General features: G+C 41.3%; 1 protein-coding gene across 1 annotated transcript in view; it reads right to left on the bottom strand.

The window, feature by feature from the left end:
* ZNF385D (zinc finger protein 385D) overlaps positions 1-23,572 on the bottom strand; it is a 609,506-nt gene that overhangs the window by 133,499 nt on the left and 452,435 nt on the right. The window contains exon 5 of the mRNA XM_077809311.1: positions 1,476-1,586. Within this exon, the coding sequence (XP_077665437.1) occupies positions 1,476-1,586 (111 nt within the window). The remainder of the gene's footprint in view (positions 1-1,475; positions 1,587-23,572) is intronic.

Raw genomic sequence — 23,572 nt, 5'->3', positions numbered from 1 at the left:
ACAGGCAGATAAGTTTCTCCCAAATCCAGTCATGTGAGAAAGCCTCCAAGAGAGATGCAATGCCTGTGGAAGAGAATATTTTGTTTCCATGACCCTGTAGAATTCCAGGGCTTGGCAGCTAAGCCTCTTTCCTTTGTCAGGCACTTCCCAATTCTTTCTACTTGCATCTTCAAAGGAGAAAAGAAGGGGTTTGAATTGGAAATATTTGCACTTGACTTGAATCTGCCCATCCTCTTCCCTCTGCTTTACTCAAGAGAGTCTACCACCTCCTTACTTTTAAATATGTCTGTGTACAGAACCTTGTCTGTTCTTTCTGGCTCGGGGTTATGATCTGGAGATAAGAGTTCTGCTTCTTTGGGAGGGGAACTGGATCTTATGGTAGGTACTGGGGATCTGGAAAAATTTGGAACTTTTTGGTGGCATTGGGTGGTTTATTCCCTATCGGGCCACCTTTCTTTTCTTATTGGGGGATCTTTTGGGTCTTAGCCTGTGTGTGAGGGTCTTGAGCCTCTGTGCTATTAACTGGCTAACACATAAATGGAGAGGAAGCACAGGGACACTCCTACAGAAAGAGCCCAGATCTTCCTCTTGGGAAGAAGAAGAGTCTGAAAGGATGGCAGATTCTTTGCGCAATTATTACTCACTTATGAATGTGGAATGGGAACCTAGAACTTTTTTTTTTCTTTTGAAGGTGGACTGAACCAAGGGAAATATTTTGATTTATTCCTGAAAAATAGGAAAGGATGGGTCCAGTCGGTCATGTCCTAAGTTCTGAAGATGACTGATCTGAACTTGTGGAGATGCATGGGGAGAAGTCTGGGATGGAATGTGAGGGTGTGGAAGGTCCAACAAACCATCCAGACTCTGAGCCTCTTCCCCTTACAGAGTGAGAGTTTTCAGGCTGGGAGCAGTCCCCTTCACCTTGGATCATTTAGTTGGGGATAGGGTGGGGGATAAATAGTGAAAATAACCTTTGTTTTTAAAAGCTAGGATTGCAATGGATAAGACAGCAACACTGAACTGCCACAACTGTTTATGCTACAGATTTTGGAGCAAGAGCAGAAGAGGTACAGCCAAGCCATATGGACAATGCAGACGTGCCTCTGGTATTTAAAGGAAAAATAGTGCAGCCAAATTATCTAGTACTCTTAGAGGCAACAAGATCTAGAAACTATATTGCGCCCATTGGTGGATGGTGGATCAGTCCTACCCTCATTTATACCCTGTGCAGCACCACTGAAATTAGTAAACTGCAGGAATGGAACTGAGGGGAGAATCTGACCCACCATGTATAAAGTACCAAGTAATTACAACTGTGTACAGTACCCTACATCCTCATCTACTATGGATCCACAGTCTAAAATCATTATGTTTCATTTACGCGTAAATTAATACACACAGAAAAGATTCTCTCATTGCACATCCAGCATAGACTAATACATATTTTTTAGACTAATACAAAATAGTCAACTTACATCAGAATTAAATCTCAGCTGGCAAATGTTGCATGATATGATTTGCTTTCTTCGATGAGGAAGAGGAACCCCAAATGTATGATTTATAACAGCTTTCTGAATTGGGTCCATCTGTAATGAGAGAAAGAGAAAAATAAAAGCTTTTCTGTTCCATTGGAAGGTTGCCTATGCCACTTATGGTATTAAACAGAATCTGTCCAGTGCCAATCCACGGCAAATATTATTCATCTGGTGACAGTACATTTCTCCCTGTCTTTTTCTATTATTATTATTATTTCTGCTTTTTACTGACCATGTAATTCGTAACCTTGAAAAGCATTTTTTGGCTACTATTCATTTCTATCACACTGCAGTGAAGAAAGCTGAGTCAGTTAACATTGAACATGTTTACCTAGCAACATGCTAATTTCTGTTTTTACTTTAAGAAAACAGCAGCATAAAAATAATACGATTGTAAAAAAATAAAATACGAACCTGGGGAAAAGAAAAAAAGAAAGGGAGTATGAAGTGAAATGTGAATGAGGATGTATAAACAACTCCATACAATATGGTGCTTAGCTGGCTTTGCATCATGGCAGGATTCCCAAGTATTATGAAAATCTTCAACCTTGTCCTAGGTTCCAGAAATTAGTCTTTTAGATGAGGCAGTTTCTGTCAGAGTCAGGGTAAATTCCAGATCATCCTTCAAGTATCTGAAGATTATTTCTCAGCCATTTAAATAAACCTATTTTCAACTATTTTATCCCTCCTTTAGAGAACACTTCTCTAGGTCAAATCCTGCTCCCCAGCACAAAGTCTGAGTAAATGGGTTTTACACAAAGAATTTCAACAGGGGTCAGAGGGGAATGATATCCTACCTGCCCCCTCCAGGCTGTGGAGTGCAGTGTAGCATTAAATACATGGCTGTATGAGCAGCTACCATACTTACACTCTCCCATGCCAGTCGATTCTTATCCCCACTAGCTGTACTCTAGCTTTTCCCCTTCCACCAACTGTCTCTCCAAAACCCCTCAAAATCCTCCTTACACACTCACCATGGAAGCATGGGTCTAATGCAGTCATACTATCAGGGAACCTCTCTGGTCACTGCTGCTCTTTGAGCCCTCCCAAAGGAGGAATCACCATTGTGGAGGGTGCTTTGCCAGAAAGGCAAAATAGGCTTTATTATCTTTCTTGGACAATCTTCATGAGGCCAGAATGGGATAATGTGTACCTGTAACCCACACACCTCCTGGGTGTGGTGCTCTGCCCCATCTAGTGGCACCAAGACCACTGAAAGATTAATGAGTCTGATCTACAGCCTTAGCTAAAGGCCATATGGCTTTTAGCTCATGCAGTAGCGACTCATACTTTTAGCTCCAGAGGTCCCAGGTTTGATCCTGCCCACTGACGACCAGGGTCTGTTGGTGTTACACACTCCCTCAGGTTCATACTCACCCATTGTGGGCTGCCTACCAGGGATAGATTTCTAATTAGGTACAGTAGGTGCATGCCTAGGGGCGTTGGCATTCTAGGGGCACTTAACAGTTAAAAGTGGGTTAAAAGTTTCATTTTTTTATGGAAAACATGAAGGTCAGCTGTAGGCGGCATGGGGGACTGAAGATGCTGTGCCTAGGGGCACATAAGGTGTAAATCCAGTTTTGCTGCCGGCAGTCCATCTTCTCCCTCAATGCGTAAACCAAACCCTCTCCATAATCCAGGAAAAAGGCAGAGGCTGCTAATATAAAGGCAGGTGAATGCCTCTTTCCCATGTAAGTGGTGAGAACTTTGAGCAAAGTAATCTCTATGCATGTTGATCAGGGGAACTAGTTGGATCATGGTTTTGGTGCCATGGTTAGATCCAATAAGTAGCCTATTTTATGGTTCTATTTCAGCAATGGCCAAACTTTCATGAAAATCATCATTCCGGGGGAAAGGTTGCAGAAAATCTGGCAAGATTGGCTGGTCCTGTAAGAAATCTATCATTTAAATTGCACCAAGAGAGATTTAGGTTAGACATTAGGAAAATCTACCTAGTTGTAAGAGTAGTAGAAAGCACTGCAACAGATTACCTAGGGAGGTTGTGAATCTCTGTCGTTGGAGGTTTTTAAGAACAGATTAGACAAACACCTATCAGGGATGGTCTAAAGAATATTTAATCCTGCCTCAGTGCACGGGACAGAACTAGATGACCTATTGAACTTCCTTCCAATCACACATTTCTCTGATTCCATGATTTAGGCCCAAAATCTCACAAAAACTGTTCGTGAAATTTCAGCACCAATGCTAAAATAAACTTCCACAAACCTCCAGGTTAAAGTTGTCATGACTCTTCCTCTTTTGACAATAACCATTTGATAATTATATGTTTTAAAATTTTAAAATAGCTTTATAATAATTTGTGAGCCACTCATTTAAGCAACAGGTAATCTTTATTTTGAGGCACGCTGTCACGGGGCTGTACAAAGTCATCATCTGAGTTATCCAAGCCCTAACCATGATGCATCCAATACTCAGATTGTGTAATTTTTATATTTATCTTAAAGAAATTAAATTTGTTCTGAACTAATGCCCCTATGGTTCACTTCTCATAAGATAACATATGAGGTATTTGATAAATGCAGGATTGGTGCTTTGTCTGTGGGTAATTAATGTTTCAGGGGAATTGTAATAGTAGGGAGATGGAGCTTTTCATCTCTTCTAATATGAATCTGGAGCAGCTCAGCACTGAAACATTGTATCACATGATGGCTATTCAATAGTTGATGTTAAATGGCTCTTGATCTTAGGCCAGCCCCTGGCGGAAAAGTGTTCAGATCATAAAAACAACACCACAAGGTGGTAAAGCTCCATGACAGGGTGTATAAACCCCACATTGGCCAAGTGAGAGTTAATGAACTGCTCTGGACTCAAGCAACTCTACCTTTCCACACCTGCCAGGCATGTCAGGGGTGGGGAGTGGGAGATGTAAAGGGAGAAGCCCAGCTCAGCTGGCAGCAGACTTTGAGGAGTGGAGAACAGATTTGCAGCCCTCGGCTCCTACAGAGGGCCTGGCTGAAGGCAAGAGCTGTTCAGGAGATCACTGCCTGTTGAGGCTGACGTTGAGAAAACGCAGGCCCCCCCAGCAACAAACTATTACTTAAAAATATTACTAGAGACACTCGCCTTTGGGCACTTAACTGAGCCATGGCCTACTGGAGGTCTCTGAAAGAAGAGAATCCTTCCATGGAAAGGTAGACTCCCATGAACTCAGTTGGAGGGCTGAGTATCCCACAACCATACCCATGCTGCTGGCAGCCTGGAGATCGGAGATCAAAGGCTGGGTGAGTTCAGAAACCCATCATGTTCCCTGGGGGACCAACCCTATGACAGTTCTGCAAACAGCTTGTGTGGAAACTATCAGCTTGTGCTAGCCCTGTTAGATTGTGCTGAACAAAACCCAAACATCACATGTAATTGTACCATGCCCAGCACAACAGAGCTCTGATCTGTTTTCCACTGTAACACAAATAATGTACAACAACAAGGATTAGTTTGATTATGTCAAGGACTGTAATGACAACATGCTGTAGCACAATGTGATGATCTCACACTTTGATCTAATGTGTGTGCGGCAATCTTTTCACGCTGTAACATCGTGTTTTAAAAGTCCATGCTCCAGAATGTAGTACAGGACACAGAGCAGGAGAGGGGCAGCTATATAGGGAAAGCAAATAGCCTGGCAATTTAGGAGTCCATTCCTGGGAAAAAGAAAGGGAAAAAGAAGAGTGATCTGCTTGTGTCACCTGACTGCCATCACTAGAGCCCAGGGTCTGCTTTGGCTGATTTTACCACATTTCATTGGTGTTGAGGCTTTGGGAACTGTGGCGTAGATATGTCTATGCAATCTGGGAATCACCCCTCCCAGCTCAAATGCAGACATAACCTTAGCCCCAAGCTAGACATGGGAACCTCTTCACACTCACCCTATCACCTCAGGTCCGATTACAAGAACTGAACAGATACACTCTTTTCTCTCTTCCAATATACCTTTTCCCCGAAAGGCTGAGATTTTTAACCCAGTACCTTAGTACTCAAAGTATGCAAACAAGAAAAATTTGCACTGCCTGAATATTTCCTGAGAATTAGAGGTTAGGAAATATGTTTCTAATTCTCAGGAAATATTCAGGCAGTGCAAATTTTTCTTGTTTGCATACTTTGAGTACTAAGGTACTGGGTTAAAAATCTCAGCCTTTCGGGGAAAAGGTATATTGGAAGAGAGAAAAGAGTGTATCTGTTCAGTTCTTGTAATCGGACCTGAGGTGATAGGGTGAGTGTGAAGAGGTTCCCATGTCTAGCTTGGGGCTAAGGTTATGTCTGCATTTGAGCTGGGAGGGGTGATTCCCAGATTGCATAGACATATCTACGCCACAGTTCCCAAAGCCTCAACACCAATGAAATGTGGTAAAATCAGCCAAAGCAGACCCTGGGCTCTAGTGATGGCAGTCAGGTGACACAAGCAGATCACTCTTGTGATAGTCCTTTATGTTTCTTATGCCATCACATCCTTGACTCTGCCAATGAAATCATCCTTGAGTACCTGTTCTCCCACAAATATCTCCATGCTTTCTTCCACGCTGCCTCTTATATCTGGATTGCCCTTCCTGACCTAATCTTTAATTCAGATCCCACCGCAAGACTCACTTTTGTTGAGACACCTTCAGGAAATCAACCTAACAATGACTAGGCTAAACAGCATTTGGGGGATAACTTATCTATTAAAAAACAAAAAGACTTTGATGATTTATGTCATCACTCCATTCCATGTCTATTCTATTTTTGTACTATTCTGATTAAAGATAAATTGTGATCTCTCCTCAGTAATGATTGTTTCTATCTATTTGTTTATTCTGTTCCTAGCGTAATATAGTCTGACCATCATTGGTGGCTCTGGGTCTTACTGCAATAAAAATAACTATTCCCTGAAATCTCTTGTCTTTTTGAGTTCCATAACTTCTATCCTTTAATCAATAACATTTTAAATAAAGTTGGACCTGGAATACCAAAATAAACATTAGTATCAATTTTTGAAATACATAATCCACAGGCGCATTAAAGAAATTAATTTCATCTGCCAACAGGAACAGATCACAATCAGTGGTTTAACAAACAAACTGCATTGAGACTCTCAGATTCTCAAGTGGATTAGATGGTTTGTCTGCAACTTTAGATGCCTCATATATGGCCACAAGTTCTGTGACATCAGCTGGGAATTACTGATCTTCCAGTTAGTTTCTCCAATATGAAATGTTTTGTAGTGATGGACCTTGATCTGTTCTCTCTACCTGTCCTTTGCCTCAGTTTCTTCTCTCTCTCTTCTTCTTCCTCCTTTGTCCCTCTCTCCCCAACCATTCCCTCCCCCTCACCCCCTCCTTCTCCCACATTATGCACTGGCCCTCTGACTCTCTACATAGCTGGGTGATGATACCAGAACTTGGTTCAGCTGCCGAGTACTTGTGCTCGTTTCACAGATGATGGCCTAGACTCTCAGCATTAACACACCCAGGCTGTAAACTAGCCACAGAAGCACGACAGTTTTCATATGATATCAGGGAGCCAACCATCCAGGAAATAAGCACTTAAAGTTCAGTACAAAAGCTGCTTCAATGGCCACTAGACTAGAACAACTAATTTCTCAAGGATTTGGGTTTATCCACCTCTGTGGTAAGGATGCTTACTCGAAAGGGACTTGGATTTCTGGTGGAGCTAATGTCCGCCCATTAGGTTTAACAAGTTTTCAGCACATAACTTTTGCAAGCAGTAGGTTTTTGGTTGGGTGGCTGTTTTTTTGGGGGGGGGAATGGGTGTGGATAGAGGATCAAATGTTCTCTGCAGATTTACTCTTCTTTTCCTGCTGATAAAGAAATATATGCCTGCATATTTCCCTTCCTTTTTGTATAGATTTGTACTTCTCCTACTCACTACAGAACATGGCCTTATGATTTGTGCTTGTAGTGCTATAAGCAAAGCTCTCTGGATAACCTCCAAGGTGATTAAGGAAAGCTGGTTCAAATGCAGGAATCCTTTCTCTGCCAATTGCTTTTTGACACAGCAAGTCAGAACTACTTTTCGCAATATGGCTCCATAAACCCGGCTCCTAATAAAGTCAGAGCAGACAACCATAAGCGAGAGTGAGAATGACGGAGTGATATTTGGCGTTATTATTTTTTCCTAGAGATCTCATTTGGGAATTGCTGCCAATGCACAAATTTAAAAAAAAAATTCAAAAGCATCAGAGAAGCATCTAAAAGTTTGTTGTAGGAAGGCAGAGAGAATCATATACATTTTTGAGTGCTGCTTGATGGGAACTGGGGACTGACTGACACTGGAAGGCAGAAGCTTGTGGGGCCTGTAGGGATCACACAGATGGATAGAGATACTCGACTCTCAGAGGGAACTAGGGAGGAGGGGTTGTAGGCAAGTTTGAGGGGAGCAATAGCCTCACAATGTTTAGAGAAGCAGATGAGAATTTAGATGCTTAATGGAACTCTATTCAGGTTCACTGATTGCTACTATTTATACATGCAAATTGTATTTTACATGTTTTAAATATCATTTATGTGTAATATATGCTTTTATTTGAAAGAGGCACTGTCAAGATAACAGGTTTCAGAGTAGCAGCCGTGTTAGTCTGTATTTGCAAAAAGAAAAGGAGTACTAGTGGCACCTTAGAGACTAACCAATTTATTTGAGCATAAGCTTTCGTGAGCTACAGCTCACTTCATCGGATGCATTCCTCTCTGCATGAGTTTTTTCATGAAGTTGATAGATTTCCACTATCTATCAACTTCATGAAAAACCTCATACAGAAAGGAATGCATCCGATGAAGTGAGCTGTAGCTCACGAAAGCTTATGCTCAAATAAATTGGTTAGTCTCTAAGGTGCCACTAGTACTCCTTTTCTTTTTGTCAAGATAACAATTATTTGATAAAATCTGGTTTACTGTTCTACTAGTGCTATGTTATTATAGTTTGCTTTATTTTTTCTATTTAGGATGCGGGGTTGGAGGTGTGAGGTAGGGAGATACTGCCATTCACATAGGAATAGATTATGGTTCTGCTTTTGAGGCTACGTTGGAGGGTACGATATTTTAAGATGCCCGCTTACTCTCCCTTGTGCTGGCTTCCTGGATTGCGGGTTGCAGCATGGGGAGGAAAGCAGCCTCGATATGTAGAATATGTCCCAACCCCCACATTGCTGGCTGGGATGGAGAATGGGTGGAGCTTTTTCTCTCCTCCTTCACACATACAAACATGCTATCAGAGGTATGTGGGCATGCTGGGGTCGGGGAAGTACTCTGCACTAGATCTAGATCCGGTACCAGTTATTTCCCCCTAGAAGCATGGAGGAACCTGGAAGGCTGACTGTGACTTTCAGAGTCACAATGTGACATCTGGTCTGCTCCTGGGACAGTGTACTGCTCAGGGCTGGTGGCAAAGCCATGATGGAACTCTTAGCTCTGGCTACTAGGCGGGAAAATTTCACGTTCCAATCCTAGTTACTTTTCCTTTTTGATACCCAAGTACTAGTACAATGTTTTTTTGTTTGTGTTTTTAATTAGTCAGATACAAGTTTTTGGGGGTTTTTTTCATTGTTTTTAAATTACAATATATTTCTATTCTTTGGTCAAATACTGTATTCCTTCTTCAAGACTCAGTCATGTTAAACTTACATTGGTAGCTTTGGTAACTGCCTGAGTTAATGTTCAGTATAGATGGCAGACATTGGCCCCTTATTTAGTTTTGTTAACCCAAACTCTCCCTTTCCCATTCATTTATTGTTAAACAAAGTCCACATTTTGAATCTAACCACTTGACAATGTCCCTCTCAATGATTTTAAGCAACTATTCTAGAGCTACCATAGCTGTTGTCCCTATTGGGCCTCTCTAGCCAACTCTCTGTGTGGGGTCTTGTTAATGACAAGGAAGAAATCTGGGGTGGGGAGTTTCTACATAGCAACTGTTGATACCAAATGTAATAGCCATAAGGATAATTTCTGTAAAATAGTTATTAATTGCTCTTCCTTTTGTTGATGATCCTTTTTACTGAAGCCATTAACTAACAAATCTGCCAGACATATCTATTTAATCACAAACACAGAAATAATGTCCTAATTATCTGGCGACTTGTGAGAGCTGTGTGGGGAAAAAAGTTTACACCTACAAAGAATTTTGTTCTTTTTCAATTTTCACTGTTTCAAATGGGAGGCAGAAAAAAGTAGGTTTTTTTTTTTAAATTGTGTTTTGTTTTCCCCCTCAGTTTCAAGAGTTTAGCCATAAACAGAAAACAACTTTCTCCAATATTCATACCATGTAAATCAATGCAGATGAGACACATGGACAGACGAGAGGTAAGGCTTGTGACAGACTGATCAGCTGTTGCCAGAGGAGTGCAGGTTGCCTCAAAAAAACCCATCTTGTTTATGGGATAATAAAGTTGCAGCCAGTTGGCCCAAAATTGAAGATGTCCATCACCATTCCCACTGCCATTTCCATCACTGTCCCCAGTGCCATTTACAATAACGTATGTGCAATTTTCCAGGCGTCGGTGACTCTGTACGATAGGATTGGGTGAAAAGCAATTTGTTGAATTGCAAAACTATTTGCCAAATTCAGCCAGCAAAATGCTACTAAATTTCAACAGGTTTATATTGGTTTCTGGATAGTCATTTGTTTGGCTCTCTTACTGCTGCCAACATTAAAGGTCTGACATCTATACCTCCCCTTTCCACAGAAAAGTGAAAGAAATAAAAATCTTCCCCAGCCCCACCACACGATTCCTTCTCAATAGCCTCCAGAGGAGGGGCTCAACACCCTGTCCCAGAAATCCAGATGAAAGAAGATCCCATCAGCAGCATCCCAGAGTAAAAGAAAGGCACAGAAAGGGGATAAGTAGGTGAATATTCATATTCAGGGATTTCCCAAATGCTAAGGCTCATGAATATTAATATCAAACAAATCTAAATATCAACCTATTCACCAATGCCTATTGTATTGGTATCCATTTTTGACTCAAGCAGCTAGTCAAAGTTCACGGTATTGTCAGTGGGAGCAGAAATTAACCATGGAGTCTGGTGTTTCCTTTGATGGAGTCTTGTTTATTACAAGGCAGTTACAAAATCCTGCTTCTCCAAAAGCAGGAGGGACCAAAATCAAAACAGCAGTTTCTTAGCTTACAGGTCCACGATTGGTTCAGCCATCACCCTTGACCAAGACATCTCTCTAGGGTCTCACCATGCTTACAGACTTCTGTTGGCTTTCATGCTCTGGCCCTAAGTTTCTCTCATTCTGTGTGTTCTGCCTTCCTATACCCACCTCCATCCTTACCCAAATGGTACTCGAAAAAACCCTCTGCCCACTCAATCTGAAACTCCTGTGTGGGTTCACAACCTCTTTTGTCTTAGCTGGGGGGCTTGTGATTAACATATCCTGCCAGTTTTGTTAATGGACGAGTGTGTTCACACCCAATGTAAAAAGGGCTTATGATCAATGCTGTCACCAGTGCCTCTCCGTGTAACAGTATGTTATAGTGTGACTCACTTCTGCCTGCCTTACAGTACTGCCAACTCTCATGATTTTATCACTAGTGTCACGATAGTTGGTGACCTTCTTATAGCTTCATTTTCTGGAGCCATGCCGGTATGTGCAAAGGTCAGCTTTCATTTAAAACAGGATTCTAGATCTTACAGTGGCAGAGAAAGGTTTGAAAAAGTTATTTGTAAAGGCTGGGCAATAAAGAGCAATAAAAAGAACCAACCGTTATTTCTTAATTATTGTGATTCTTAAGTCAGTGGGCCTGACACCCAAGTTCTGAATGCTTGAATTTGGCAATATTGTATGCATTGCACTCTAAAATAAAAATAAACAGATCTAGCTCAGAATATGAAGATAATGCACATGTTCAAAGATTGTTAAAAATAATGTTTACTTAAAATAAGGCCCCAAACCACCAGATAAAAGTTAAGTAAAAGCATATTTTACCTCAAAGCCAAACAAATTAGCTGCAGAGCTAATTGTGTTCTAAAACTGGCTACTGCAAGACAGAACCTGTCCATTGTCCCCCATTACTGCTATTTCAGTGCCAGTTTTAGAAGCACACCTAAAAATAATTGCTACCACCCTTCTCCAACTGCTGTAATTTTTTTCCTTTCTGCAACAGAATGAATACTCTCTATTTCTCACTTGAGTTTACATATGTTATGTTTCATATAATTCCTTCCCATTATTCGTGATTTCACATGAAGCTTGAATTGTTCAGAAATTTTAATACTGCAGAAATGCTCAATTTCTGAGAAGAGTTGGTAGAAGAGAAAACTGGCAAACCAGAAAAGTAGTAGTTATGTCCAGTAACTACAGTCTAACACTAAATACCTGGAGAAACAAGATCTCAAGAAAAACTCGCTATAGATCAGGTTCCTTTAGTGGTAAACACAATGCCATAGTAAAACAAATCACCATCCATAACACTCCCCACTGTATTTGCCACTGAATGCATCCGATGAAGTGAGCTGTAGCTCACAAAAGCTTATGCTCAAATAAATTGGTTAGTCTCTAAGGTGCCACAAGTACTCCTTTTCTTTTTACTAGAGCTAGAATTACTGGAATCTGAAAGTGAAGTCAATGCCATGGCTTCATATAATCTCCTGTGACTTCTCACAGCCAAGTTGCTGTTAGAGTGCATGATAATTATAGTGTAAATAACCCTAAGGGATTGATTTTTTTTAAAGGCCTCCAATTTTGTGTGCAATTTTGCACCATCAATTAATGGCAAGTGCAAAAATGCAGGGACAAATGCCCCCTTGCCCCATTGTAATCTCTTAATCATGAAAGTTTATGCTCAAATAAATTTGTTAGTCTCTAAGGTGCCACAAGTCCTCCTTTTCTTTTTGCGGATACAGACTAACACGGCTGCTACTCTCAAACCTGTCATTAATACATTACTGTCATTGTAAATCACTTTTTTATACCTCTAAATGAAAAAATTATGCCCACAAATGAATTATGGCCAAAGTTTAATTCCAGGTACAAAACTGCATAGCAAAAATTGAAAACTCAGTTGAGGGGGCCCCCTTAAGAATTCATTTCTATTAGGGCTGCCGATTAATCACAATTAACTCATAAGATTAACTCAAAAATTTAATCATGACTAAAAAAATTAATCGTGATTAATCGCACTTTGAATCGCATGGTTAAACTATAGAATGCCAATTGAAATGTAATATTTTGATGCTTTTCTATATTTTCAAATATATTGATTTCAATTACAACACAAAATACAAATTACAGAGTGGTAGCCGTGTTAGTCTGTATCAGCAAAAAAAACAGAGGAGTACTTGTGGCACCTTAGTGGTGCCACTAAAGTGGGTTTTAGCCCACAAAAGCTTATGTCCAAATAAATTTGTTAGTCTCTAAGGTGCCACAAGTACTCCTCGTTTGTTTGGGGTTTTTTTTACAGAATACAAAGTGTATAGTGCTCACTTTATATTATTTTTATTATAAATATTTGCACTGTAAAAATGATAAATAATATTTTTCAGTTCATCTCATACAAGTATTGAAGTGCAATTTCTTTATTGTGAAAGTGCAACTTACAAATGTAGATTTTTTTTGGTTACATAATTGCACTCAAAAAACAAAGCAATATAAAACTTTAGAAACTACAAGTCCACTCAGTCCTACTTCATGTTCAGCAAATCGCTCAGACAAACAAGTTTGTTTACATTTACGGGACATAATGCTGCCCGCTTCTTATTTACAATGTCACCTGAAAGCGAGAACAGGCATTTGCATGGCACTTTTGTAGCCAGCATTGCAAGATATTTACATGCCAGACATGATAAACATTCGAACGCCCCTTCATGCTTCAGCCACCATTTCAGAGGACATGTTTTCGTGGTGATGACACTTATTAAAAAATAATCAGTAATTAATTTATGACTGAACTCCCTGGGGGAGACTTGTATGTCTCCTGCTCTGTTTTACCCACATTCTGCCATATATTTCATGTTATAGCAATCTCATGTTATAGCAATGACCCAGCACATGTTGTTCATTTTAAGAACACTTTCATTCAAATTTAACAAAACACAAAGTTACCAATGTGAGATTTCTAAAGATAGCTATAGCACTTGATCCAAGGTTTAAGAATCTGAAGTTTCTTTCAATATCTGAGAGGAATGAGGTGTGGAGCATGCTTTAAGAAGTCTTAAAAGAGCAAAAGTCCAATGTGGAAACTGCAGAACTGAACCACCAAAAAAGAAAATCAACCTTCTGCTGGTGGCATCTGACTCAGATGATAAAAATGAACATGCATTGGTACACACTGCTTTGGATCATTATGGAGCAGAACCTATCATCGGCATGGACACATGTCCTCTGGAAGGGTGGCTAAAGCATGAAGGGACATAAGAATCTTTAGCGCACCTGGCATGTAAATATCTTGCAATGCTGGCTACAACAGTGCCATGCAAACAACTGTTGTCACTTTCAAGTGTTATTGTAACAAGAAGCAGGCAGCATTATCTCCTGAAAAAGTAAATAAACTTGTTTGTCTGAGCGATTGCCTGAACAAGAAGTAGGACGGAGTGGACTTGTAGGCGCTAAAATTTTACACTGTTTTATTTTTGAGTGTAGTTATTTTTTGTACATAATTCTACATTTGTAAGTTCAACTTTCATGATAAAGAGATTGTATTACAGTACTTGTAAGAGGTGAATTGAAAAATACTATTTCTTTTGTTTTTTACTGTGCAAATATTTGTAATCCAAAATAATATAAAGTGAGCACTGCATACTTTGTATTGTGTGTGGTAATTGAAATCAATACATTTGAAAATGTAGAAAACATCCACAAATATTTAAATAAATGGTATTCTATTATTCTTTAACAGTGCAATTAATCGCGCAATTAATCACGATTAATTTTTTTAACCACGCGATTAATCATGCTTAGTTTTTTTTAATCATTTTACAGCCCTAATTCCCATACATCCAAACCGTGACACTATAAGAATGTTGCAAATCTGGACACAGATTCCACACCAAGCATTATACTATATAACAGAGAACATAATATTGCTACACGAAGCTATTTTCCCTCTGTCATAAATATAAAGGGAAGGGTAAACCCCTTTAAAATCCCTCCTGGCCAGAGGAAAAATCCTCTCACCTGTAAAGGGTTAAGAAGCTAAAGGTAACCTCGCTGGCACCTGACCAAAATGACCAATGAGGAGACAAGATACTTTCAAAAGCTGGGAGGAGGGAGAGAAACAAAGGGTCTGTGTCTGTCTGTATGCTGCTTTTGCTGGGGATAAACCAGGAATGGAGTCTTAGAACTTTAGTAAGTAATCTAGCTAGGTATGTGTTAGATTATGATTTCTTTAAATGGCTGAGAAAAGAACTGTGCTGAATAGAATGACTATTCCTGTCTGTGTGTCTTTTTTGTAACTTAAGGTTTTGCCTAGAGGGATTCTCTATGTTTTGAATCTAATTACCCTGTAAGGTATCTACCATCCTGATTTTACAGAGGTGATTTCTTTACTTCTATTAAAAGTCTTCTTGTAAGAAAACTGAATGCTTTTTCATTGTTCTCAGATCCAAGGGTTTGGGTCTGTGGTCACCTATGCAAATTGGTGAGGATTTTTACCAAACTTTCCCCAGGAAGTGGGGTGCAAGGGTTAGGAGGATTTTGGGGGGAAAGACGTGTCCAAACTACGTTTCCCAGTAAACCCGGTTAGAGTTTGGTGGTGGCAGTGGAGATCCAGGGACAAAGGGTAAAATTAATTTGTACGTTGGTGAAGTTTTAACCTAAGCTGGTGAAAGTAAGCTTAGGAGGTTTTCATGCAGGTCCCCACATCTGTACCCTAGAGTTCAGAGTGGGGGAGGAACCTTGACACCCTCAAAACCAATAACTTGGTGGACTTCATGTACTTTGAAAACTGCATGGCTGATATACACTGCACAGTTCAGAACATGGGACAACTCTCCATGTTGTTTCTGAGACACATGGAAAGGGTGGGGATGCAGTTACTGCAACTGAGCCAGAACCTCAACTGGTGTAAATCAGCATAGCTCAGGGATCTGGCCCTGAATGCATTTGACATTCATTACTTATCTGTGGATGTACACTATCAATCTGGTTCATTTCCTGAGTGCTACCTTCGCCTGGGGGTGGAGCGAAGGACATAAATACATGTATAAAATATATATAAAATTCAAATAAATTATTGTGCCCTCTTAGAGAACTTAGCTAAATAAATAAATAAAAAAGAAAGATGCTCAAATAATTTGCTTTTATGTGCAACTGGAAAACTCTGATATCAGATGTATAAAATGCATGTTCTAGATGTGCTATTATGCATGGCTTATCCTCTTATTGCTAATTTATTCAGTGTTGCCTCAGTCATTATGCTGAATAATTACTAGTGAATTGAAATTCAACATTAAAAGTGCAACCTTTCTTAGTGATATACCACTTCTGATCTTATCAATGAAACAGTGTAATATTGTAATGTGCTGCTTTTCATACGTCTCATATAGAAACACTATTTACCTCACTTAAATAAAATGATTCAGGAGAAAAATATCTCTAGTAATTATAACCACCATCTGCAGTATTTGCCTATGGACTATTTTTTAGGAAGTAATTATTTAAAACTGGGCAGAACTCTAAAAATGAATGTCTGAAGACACAATCATTGTGCTAATTAGGCACATTAGAGCAAAATGCAAGAAATCTGATGAGGTTCAACAAGAACAAGTGCAGAGTCCTGCACTTAGGAAGGAAGAATCCCATGTACTGCTACAGGCTGGGAACCGACTGGCTAAGCAGCAGTTCTGCAGAAAAGGACCTGGGGGTTACAGTGGACAAGAAGCTGGATATAAGTCAGCAGTGTGTCCTTGTAGCCAAGAAGGCCAATGGCATATTGAGCTGTATTAGTAGGAGCATTGCCAGCAGATCAAGGGAAGTATTATTCCCCTCTATTCGGCACTGGTGAGGCCACACTTGGAGTATTGCATCCAGTTTTTGTCCCCCCACTACAGAAGGGATGTGGACAGAGAGTCCAGCGGAAGGCAACGAAAATGATTAGGGGGCTGCGGCCATGACTTAGGAGGAGAGGCTGAGGGAACTGGGGTTATTTAGTCTGCAGAAGAGAAGAATGAGCGGGGATTTGATAGCAGCCTTCAACTACCTGAAGGGGGGTTCCAAAGAGGATGGATCTAGACTGTTCTCAGTGGTGGCAGATGACAGAACAAAGAACAATGATCTCAAGTTGCAATGGGGAAAATCTAGGTTGGATATTAGGAACCACTATTTCACTAGGAGGGTGGTGAAGCACTGGAATGGGTTACCTAGGGAGGTGGTTGAATCTCCATCCTTAGAGCTTTTTAAGGCCTGGCTTGACAAAGCCCTGGCTGGATTGATTTAGTTGGGGTTGGTCCTGCTTTGAGTAGGGGGTTGGACTAGATGACCTCTTGAGGTCTCTTCCAACCCTAACCTTCTATGATTCTATGAATTGTAAAACTAGAATAAACCTGTGCACACGTGTTTGTGTATATATATTTTACATACACAAAAACTACATTAAAAGAACATTATTATGGTTACAAAATCAAGCATTTAAAAGTTAGGAAATGCTAGAATTAAGGTTGCCTGTGCAACCCTAATTTGCCCAACTTATGTGTTTGTATTATGATATGGTCTTTAATTACATCAGATGCTTTTTCCTCAGGACCCCTGCCTTATTCGGTGTACAGAATGGACAGTGCTCACTTAAGGAACAGCTCTTCAATATTATGTTTTTTCCTCATTCCTCAAAGTGTGGCCCTGGCCCTTATTTACTGCACACTATCCAAACCCTGCTCTGAAAACAGAATTATTAATTTCCTCCTGGGCTTTTCTATGGCACTAATCACTATAGTAAGGGAGTGCTTTACAAATATTAAATTAATGCACAACACCCCTCTGAGATGAGAGAATATTATCCCTAATTTACAGATAGGGAGCTGAAGAACAGGGAGATTAAGGTCAAAAGTATCCATTCATTTTGGATGCTGAATTTGAGATGTCAAGGACCTGATTTTTCAGAGTATTCAGTGTTATGTAGCAATTAATATGTTTAAAGCACAGCTCCCATTGACTTCAGTTGCAGCTGAGAGTACTCAGCACTTCTGCAAATCAAACAGCAGGGCATCAGATTGGGCATCCTGAAAGCGAGGAACACACAATTTGTGACCACCTGTGACAAAATTGGTTTAAGTGACTTGATTAACATCACACAGGAACTCTGTGGCACAGGCAGGGATAGAGTCCAGTTCTCGAGGGCAATATTCAACTGCCTGAACTGTGGGATCCTCCTGTCTCTTCCTGCAACTCCCTGCCTCATACACATCTTTCAATTTCTGCAACTAATGATGCAGAGGACCTACAGACAACAACCTCCTTCACTAGTCAATCCTGATTCATCCCCAGAGCAGATCCAAAAAACCTCTCAAACATTATCAAAACAAACCTCACACACAACTGTCCCTCTGGGGAGCAGATGTGAGAGAGAACTAAGCACCCATGATAGATGTTTGTCATGTCATTGAATGCACGACTGAAAGGTACTCAAATGCTACAGTGGTGAAGGCAGTATACATACATACAGAGATTCGAATAGAATGTGGCAGCTTAATTTAAGGTTCACACACAAACATCATGGTGGTTTTCTAACTATATAAGAATAAAAGAGCTCAAGCTTCAAGTACTGAAAATAATTGACTTTTTTTTGTAGGCACTGTGGAAAAAGTGGTATTTAAGGAGACTTAAATGAGGAGAGGCAGAGGTAATAATATTATTAAACATATAACAACTTCCTAAAACAAAGAAAGGGAGAAATGTTAAGCTTTCTGTAAAGATACCAATAAAGTTAAAATCCTAACTTTTTCAAAGTCTCATTGTTTCACAAGATCAACCAAGAATGGAGCACATATAAACTCTAGAAAACAACATAATAATAAAAAGCTAAGAGCATTTTCAAGCTTACTCTTTAAGATAGAGTCCGGAACAAAAGGTTAGCAAGCAGAATGAAGATTACATAACGCATTCCCAATAGGCTTGTTCATATGTGAATGAACTTTGAAAAACTGGACCAAATGTTATAATTGTTTTTAGTGACAGTGGATCCTTTTAATAACTCCTAGTAAACAAAAGCAGGATGTTTGCCAGACAAATTTTATTAATTTCTACAGAACTGGGCCCTGAAGGGAACATTTCCTCAGCGTGCATGAGTCCAAAAAGGCCATTACAGTCTATTACATACACACATATTTAAAAAAATTGTTAATGGAAAGGCATGTTTAGGGACTGAAGAATAATTCTCATTGTTAATCATGAGAGCTGCATTGCATTATGCCAGTACTGCTATGCCCAGTTAGGCAATTTTTAAAAACACCTCTTATTTATGCAAAAGAGTGTAATGATTCCAAAAAAGCCATTATAATCCAACATGCTATATGTGATTAGAATATTTTTAAAATGTAGAATACTTACCTGAGAGAGCTCTATAGGCCTTTCAAACAACATTATAATATAGTCTATAGTGGCTAAGCCTATTCCGTATTTAAACACTTTATAGAAAGTGTCTTTATAAGTAAGGTAAATGTAAACCATTGAGAAGTTACTGTATGTAAGTACTAAGCATCTTGCAAAGCTTAATGTCTTAAAGGGACAGTGTTAACTGGAGTTATCCAGTTAATTTTAAAAAGTAATTTCAAGGAGGCCCAGACAGGGACATAGAGAACATCTACACTTGCAAATGTACAGAGCTACAAGTGTGGTTTTGTGCCGTGCCGTAACCCCCCTTATTGTCCACATCTGAAGCCCTGAAGCACATTCCTGAAGGACAGTGTGGGTATGTACATGTCTTTGCTGTGGCATGGCCCCATACCCATTCTACAGTGCAGTATGGAGGAGGGAAAAGGGGGCATACCAGGTCACCAGTATTGATAGTCCTCCAGGGCCATTCCCACAATGCATCGATCCTTTTGCTGCCTGACCCTTACCCAAACGTATTGAAGTCCCTTTAGCCAGCAGTACTAATGACCTGCTGAAATCTGTTGATCGGTACAGGTGATCATGGATCATGTACCAAGCACCAAGCGCAGACGCCTGGTCTCTGGAGCACACCTGGATACTGATCAGTGTTTGGTCAGAGTACACTTTCTTCCGCAACTTTGCCCAAGTTGGCTGGAACATTCACCTGTACCAGGAGATTTCATGGCAGCTGGAGGAGGCTGCCATTCACCAGACTCTGTCCCAGCCCTGGGAGCACATGAAACACCTGGGGCTCCTGAAGGACTCAAACAGTTGCTCCGAGAGGGGTGGGAGTGGAGGGGGGACCTAGCTCATGTCCCAGCTACGATGAGTTGGACTGAGTGCTTTCCAGGGCTCTGGATACAGAGCCTGAGGTCACTCACAACCCCCTCCTCAACCCCACACCTCTCTCATCATACAATGGGACGCCAATGAGGGGCAAGGTGAGGAGGCAACGGGGACCTCTGAGGAAGCCCTGCAAGGAGAATGTGATTCTGCACCTATAGCCCAGAAGACCCCCTTGAGGAGCGTGAGGAGGACCCTGAACTGCGACAGGAACTGGAATCTGAGGCTGGAAAATCACAATACACCCCACACAACCTGGAAATATCCCCTCTTGCTCTAGTAATACATGCCTGAAGCTGGCCACCCTACCGCACCACCCCCTACCTTAGTCCATCCTGACATGGACCCTGAGCAAGACATAGTTGCAAATAAAAGGTTTAATTGAAATCTCAAGAACCACTGTAAAACATTTATCATCAACTGTAGCAAAGTATTAACAAGCAGTCCCTGTGCTCCGGGAGGTTGTCTGTGAATTTGTCAGCCAGCACTCTGAACAGTGATAGTCCCTATGCAGAGCCTGCTGGGGTGGAAGTGATGAGGGAGAACGTGGGTTCTGAAAGAGTCCAGGTGGGGAAAGAACAATTTTATGATACTTATGGCTGCTCAAAGACCCACAACCACTCCTCTCCTCCCCTCCTATTTCCTCCCCCTTGTGAACGGAAGCTGGGGGAGTGGGAGGGAGAGGCTGGTGGCTCAGGTATCTGTCTGGAAAGGGAAAAGAAACAATTTATTTATCCAAGGAAAGTCAGAGCAGTCTGTTAACCCTGTGACCATTTCAGATGTTTTGTACCATTCCCAAGCCCTGGTGTCTGTCCTCTCCCTGAGCTGCTCTGCAGAAGCCAGGAGAAGTAGGTGTGGGTGAAGCATCCACTTCAGGGATTGCACAAACACAACTCCATGTCCTTCATCAGTGGAGAGGTGATTGGGTTGCAGTGTTAACCAAAACTTCAGTGAAGAAAGTACATCTGTTTCCATGTCCCTTTCAATACTGGTCACGGGACATGGGCTGAACCTTCTGCCAATGCACTGGGATTAGGAGGTAGGTGGATGTTTTCTGTGTTTATCTGTTCCTCTTCCATGGTAATTGTGCCTGCTAGCATAGAATACAGTCAGTTTCCTCTTAAATTGGCATCCAGTCCTGTACGCATAATTCTGCAAACTTTTGGCATAGCAGAAATTTAAGCTGGTTTCCTGAGGTTTAAAAGCAGAGCAAATGTGCTGGGTTCAACTTTGTAGCTCACCAAACCCCTCCACTCAGCAATATATAGAGGGGTCATTATCAGAAATGTCTCTCTAGCATAGGTGGCTGAGTGTTCTCCACAGTACTGAAAAGCCAACTCCCTTTTTCATTCCAGTACCTTCAAATAACTATGTTCTCCAAGTGATAGTCAGCCTTTAAAGAACACAAAGGTGACTTGGTAACATTGCCCCAAACCCCAGCCCAAGCAGTCCATCCATACACTGTAAACATTACAACATATTAATAAAAGTCCTACAGATATCTTAGCATTTTTAACCTCAGCTCCTTCCTCATGTGCTGCAAAAGTAGTCTGAAGGATGGAGGCTGTAACAGCTGCATTCATGGGATTCTCAAAAGCATCACTATTGTGGCTTTTGGCAACAGAGTTGTGTTACCCGTGGGAATTAAGGATATTTTGTTTGACTTGGCAGGACATTCAAATGCCAAGAGAGAACCTAATCTGCCAGGAGAGAAGGAACAGCACTGCAGGGAGAGGAGAGGAAGCTGTTGAAGAACTCTTGAGGATCTACTTGTTGGCAGAGACAGGAGAAGTCAGGCGCAGTTGGACTTTTAGGGCAAGGGAAGATGGGGCTCCTAGGCAAGATGAGGCATTTGACGAATGACGAAACAGCACAGGAAATGGGAATGTGCAAAGAGGGAACGTGACTATGCGCTTATGTAGTCCCTAATCCAATTGGTGGCAGAATGTTTTCAGGGCCCACCCACCACCCTTGCCACTACTCCTTTCCCAGACTAGGCTCCTGCTCCCCCTTCTTCTCATCCTCCAGCTGGTACCCAGGCTGCTGCTTAGGCAGCATCTCCCTCCGCCACCCTTCATCAGGGAACAAAATGCTGGATGCCCAGCACAACATACTCTACCAGCACTCAAAATCCCTCACATGGGAACCACTAGAGCATGGAGGAGGGGAATGACAAACCCCATTCTGTCACTGTAGCTTAGTCCCCAAACCCCACACAGGAGATGTCCACATTTGTCACTACCGATGATATTCTGCGGATGTTCCTCCCTTCTCAGGGTGAGGGGAAGGGCGTGGAGACACCTCGACAGAATTCACTGCCCACTTCTGTGAGAATATAGCTTTTTTGGGGGGGGTTCATTTGTTCCTGTTACAAACCATTTTAGCTCTATGTTATTCCCTTGAAAAGGTGTGACTATGTATGGTGTTTCTGTGCTGACATTTGTTTTGGGGGACCTGGTCCTACCATGGCTCATGAAGCCACACCCCGACATCGCCGACCCAGGAACAAGGGATTTGTACTACAGACCGAGTTGCTGCAGACCAAACGACCACTGGTGATGCCTCTGGACCCACTGGGATGCGAATGTGTCCAGTGCTGTTTGGATTATTGTGGCCTGCTTTGTGGAACATATGTAAGGATAAAGAGGAATACTTCCACGAGGACTGGGCACGGGACACAATTGCTTTCCAAAATCAGTACAGGCAACCTGATCTCACCTGGATGCACACTGCTTCTGGTTCCCAGGAAACCAGAGAAATTTGTGATGTTGTGAGCTCGCACATAATGGATCGGTCGGGAGCCAGAAGCTTACCTGAGACTGTGCGACGTTATTATGACACCGTGGTGCTGCTTGACAATCTCAGTAGAGCATTGCCTTCTGTTGTGAGATACCTTGGTGGGTTTTGATCCCCTGATGTACTAACTGAAATCAGACAATTGGGGAGTACCCTGAAGCTTAACAGCTTTGGCTGTGGTTTTGTGCTATGGGGACTTTTAACATGCTTTAATGTCATCCTTCAGCAATAGTTTTGTTTCATGTTAACTGCTGTGTTTCAGGTTGCTTTATGGGGAGCCCTTAAGCATTGTTACAGTACTTTAAAAAAAGTTCTGAAAGATTTTGGTAGGGAATTATCACATTTCTTCCTTACACTTCTTCCGTCTGCCTCTGTAGCTCAGAGCTCTTATCAGGTGCTATGTTGGATTGGTCCTAGGGCATGACAACTCACATGACTGCAAGTGGGAACTGTTTGGTGGGGTAGGGAGCCATTAAAGCACTTGGCTGTTAGGTACCTTCACTGTTACTTTTTTCCCCTTTGTCTGTATTCTCACTTGGTTATCAACAGAGACCTAAAGATGTTTCAGTGAACTTGTCTTCTGGTTTTCACTGCGGTGCTTTGGACAAGCAACAGTTATTTCACAGCATACATCATTGTTACGAGCCCCCGCCAACCTCCCTTTTTTTTAAACATTAGCCAATTCACGGCTGGGGGTGAGGGGAAGGGGTTGTGGAAGGAATGGAATTGTTAGCACGTCCATGGAACCAGATTTTCACAGAAATCGCAGTCTTGTGCTGTGAATATTGCTACCTCATCCCAAACCTTTGCGGATTAATGCATTGATCACACTTGGAAACACAAGGTGTACACACAAGTGAAGT

This window comes from Eretmochelys imbricata, chromosome 2 (assembly GCF_965152235.1).
Source record: "Eretmochelys imbricata isolate rEreImb1 chromosome 2, rEreImb1.hap1, whole genome shotgun sequence".
Lineage (NCBI taxonomy): Eukaryota > Metazoa > Chordata > Testudines > Cheloniidae > Eretmochelys > Eretmochelys imbricata.
Note: the sequence above shows the minus strand (reverse complement) of the source record. Positions and strands in the feature narration are given on the sequence as shown.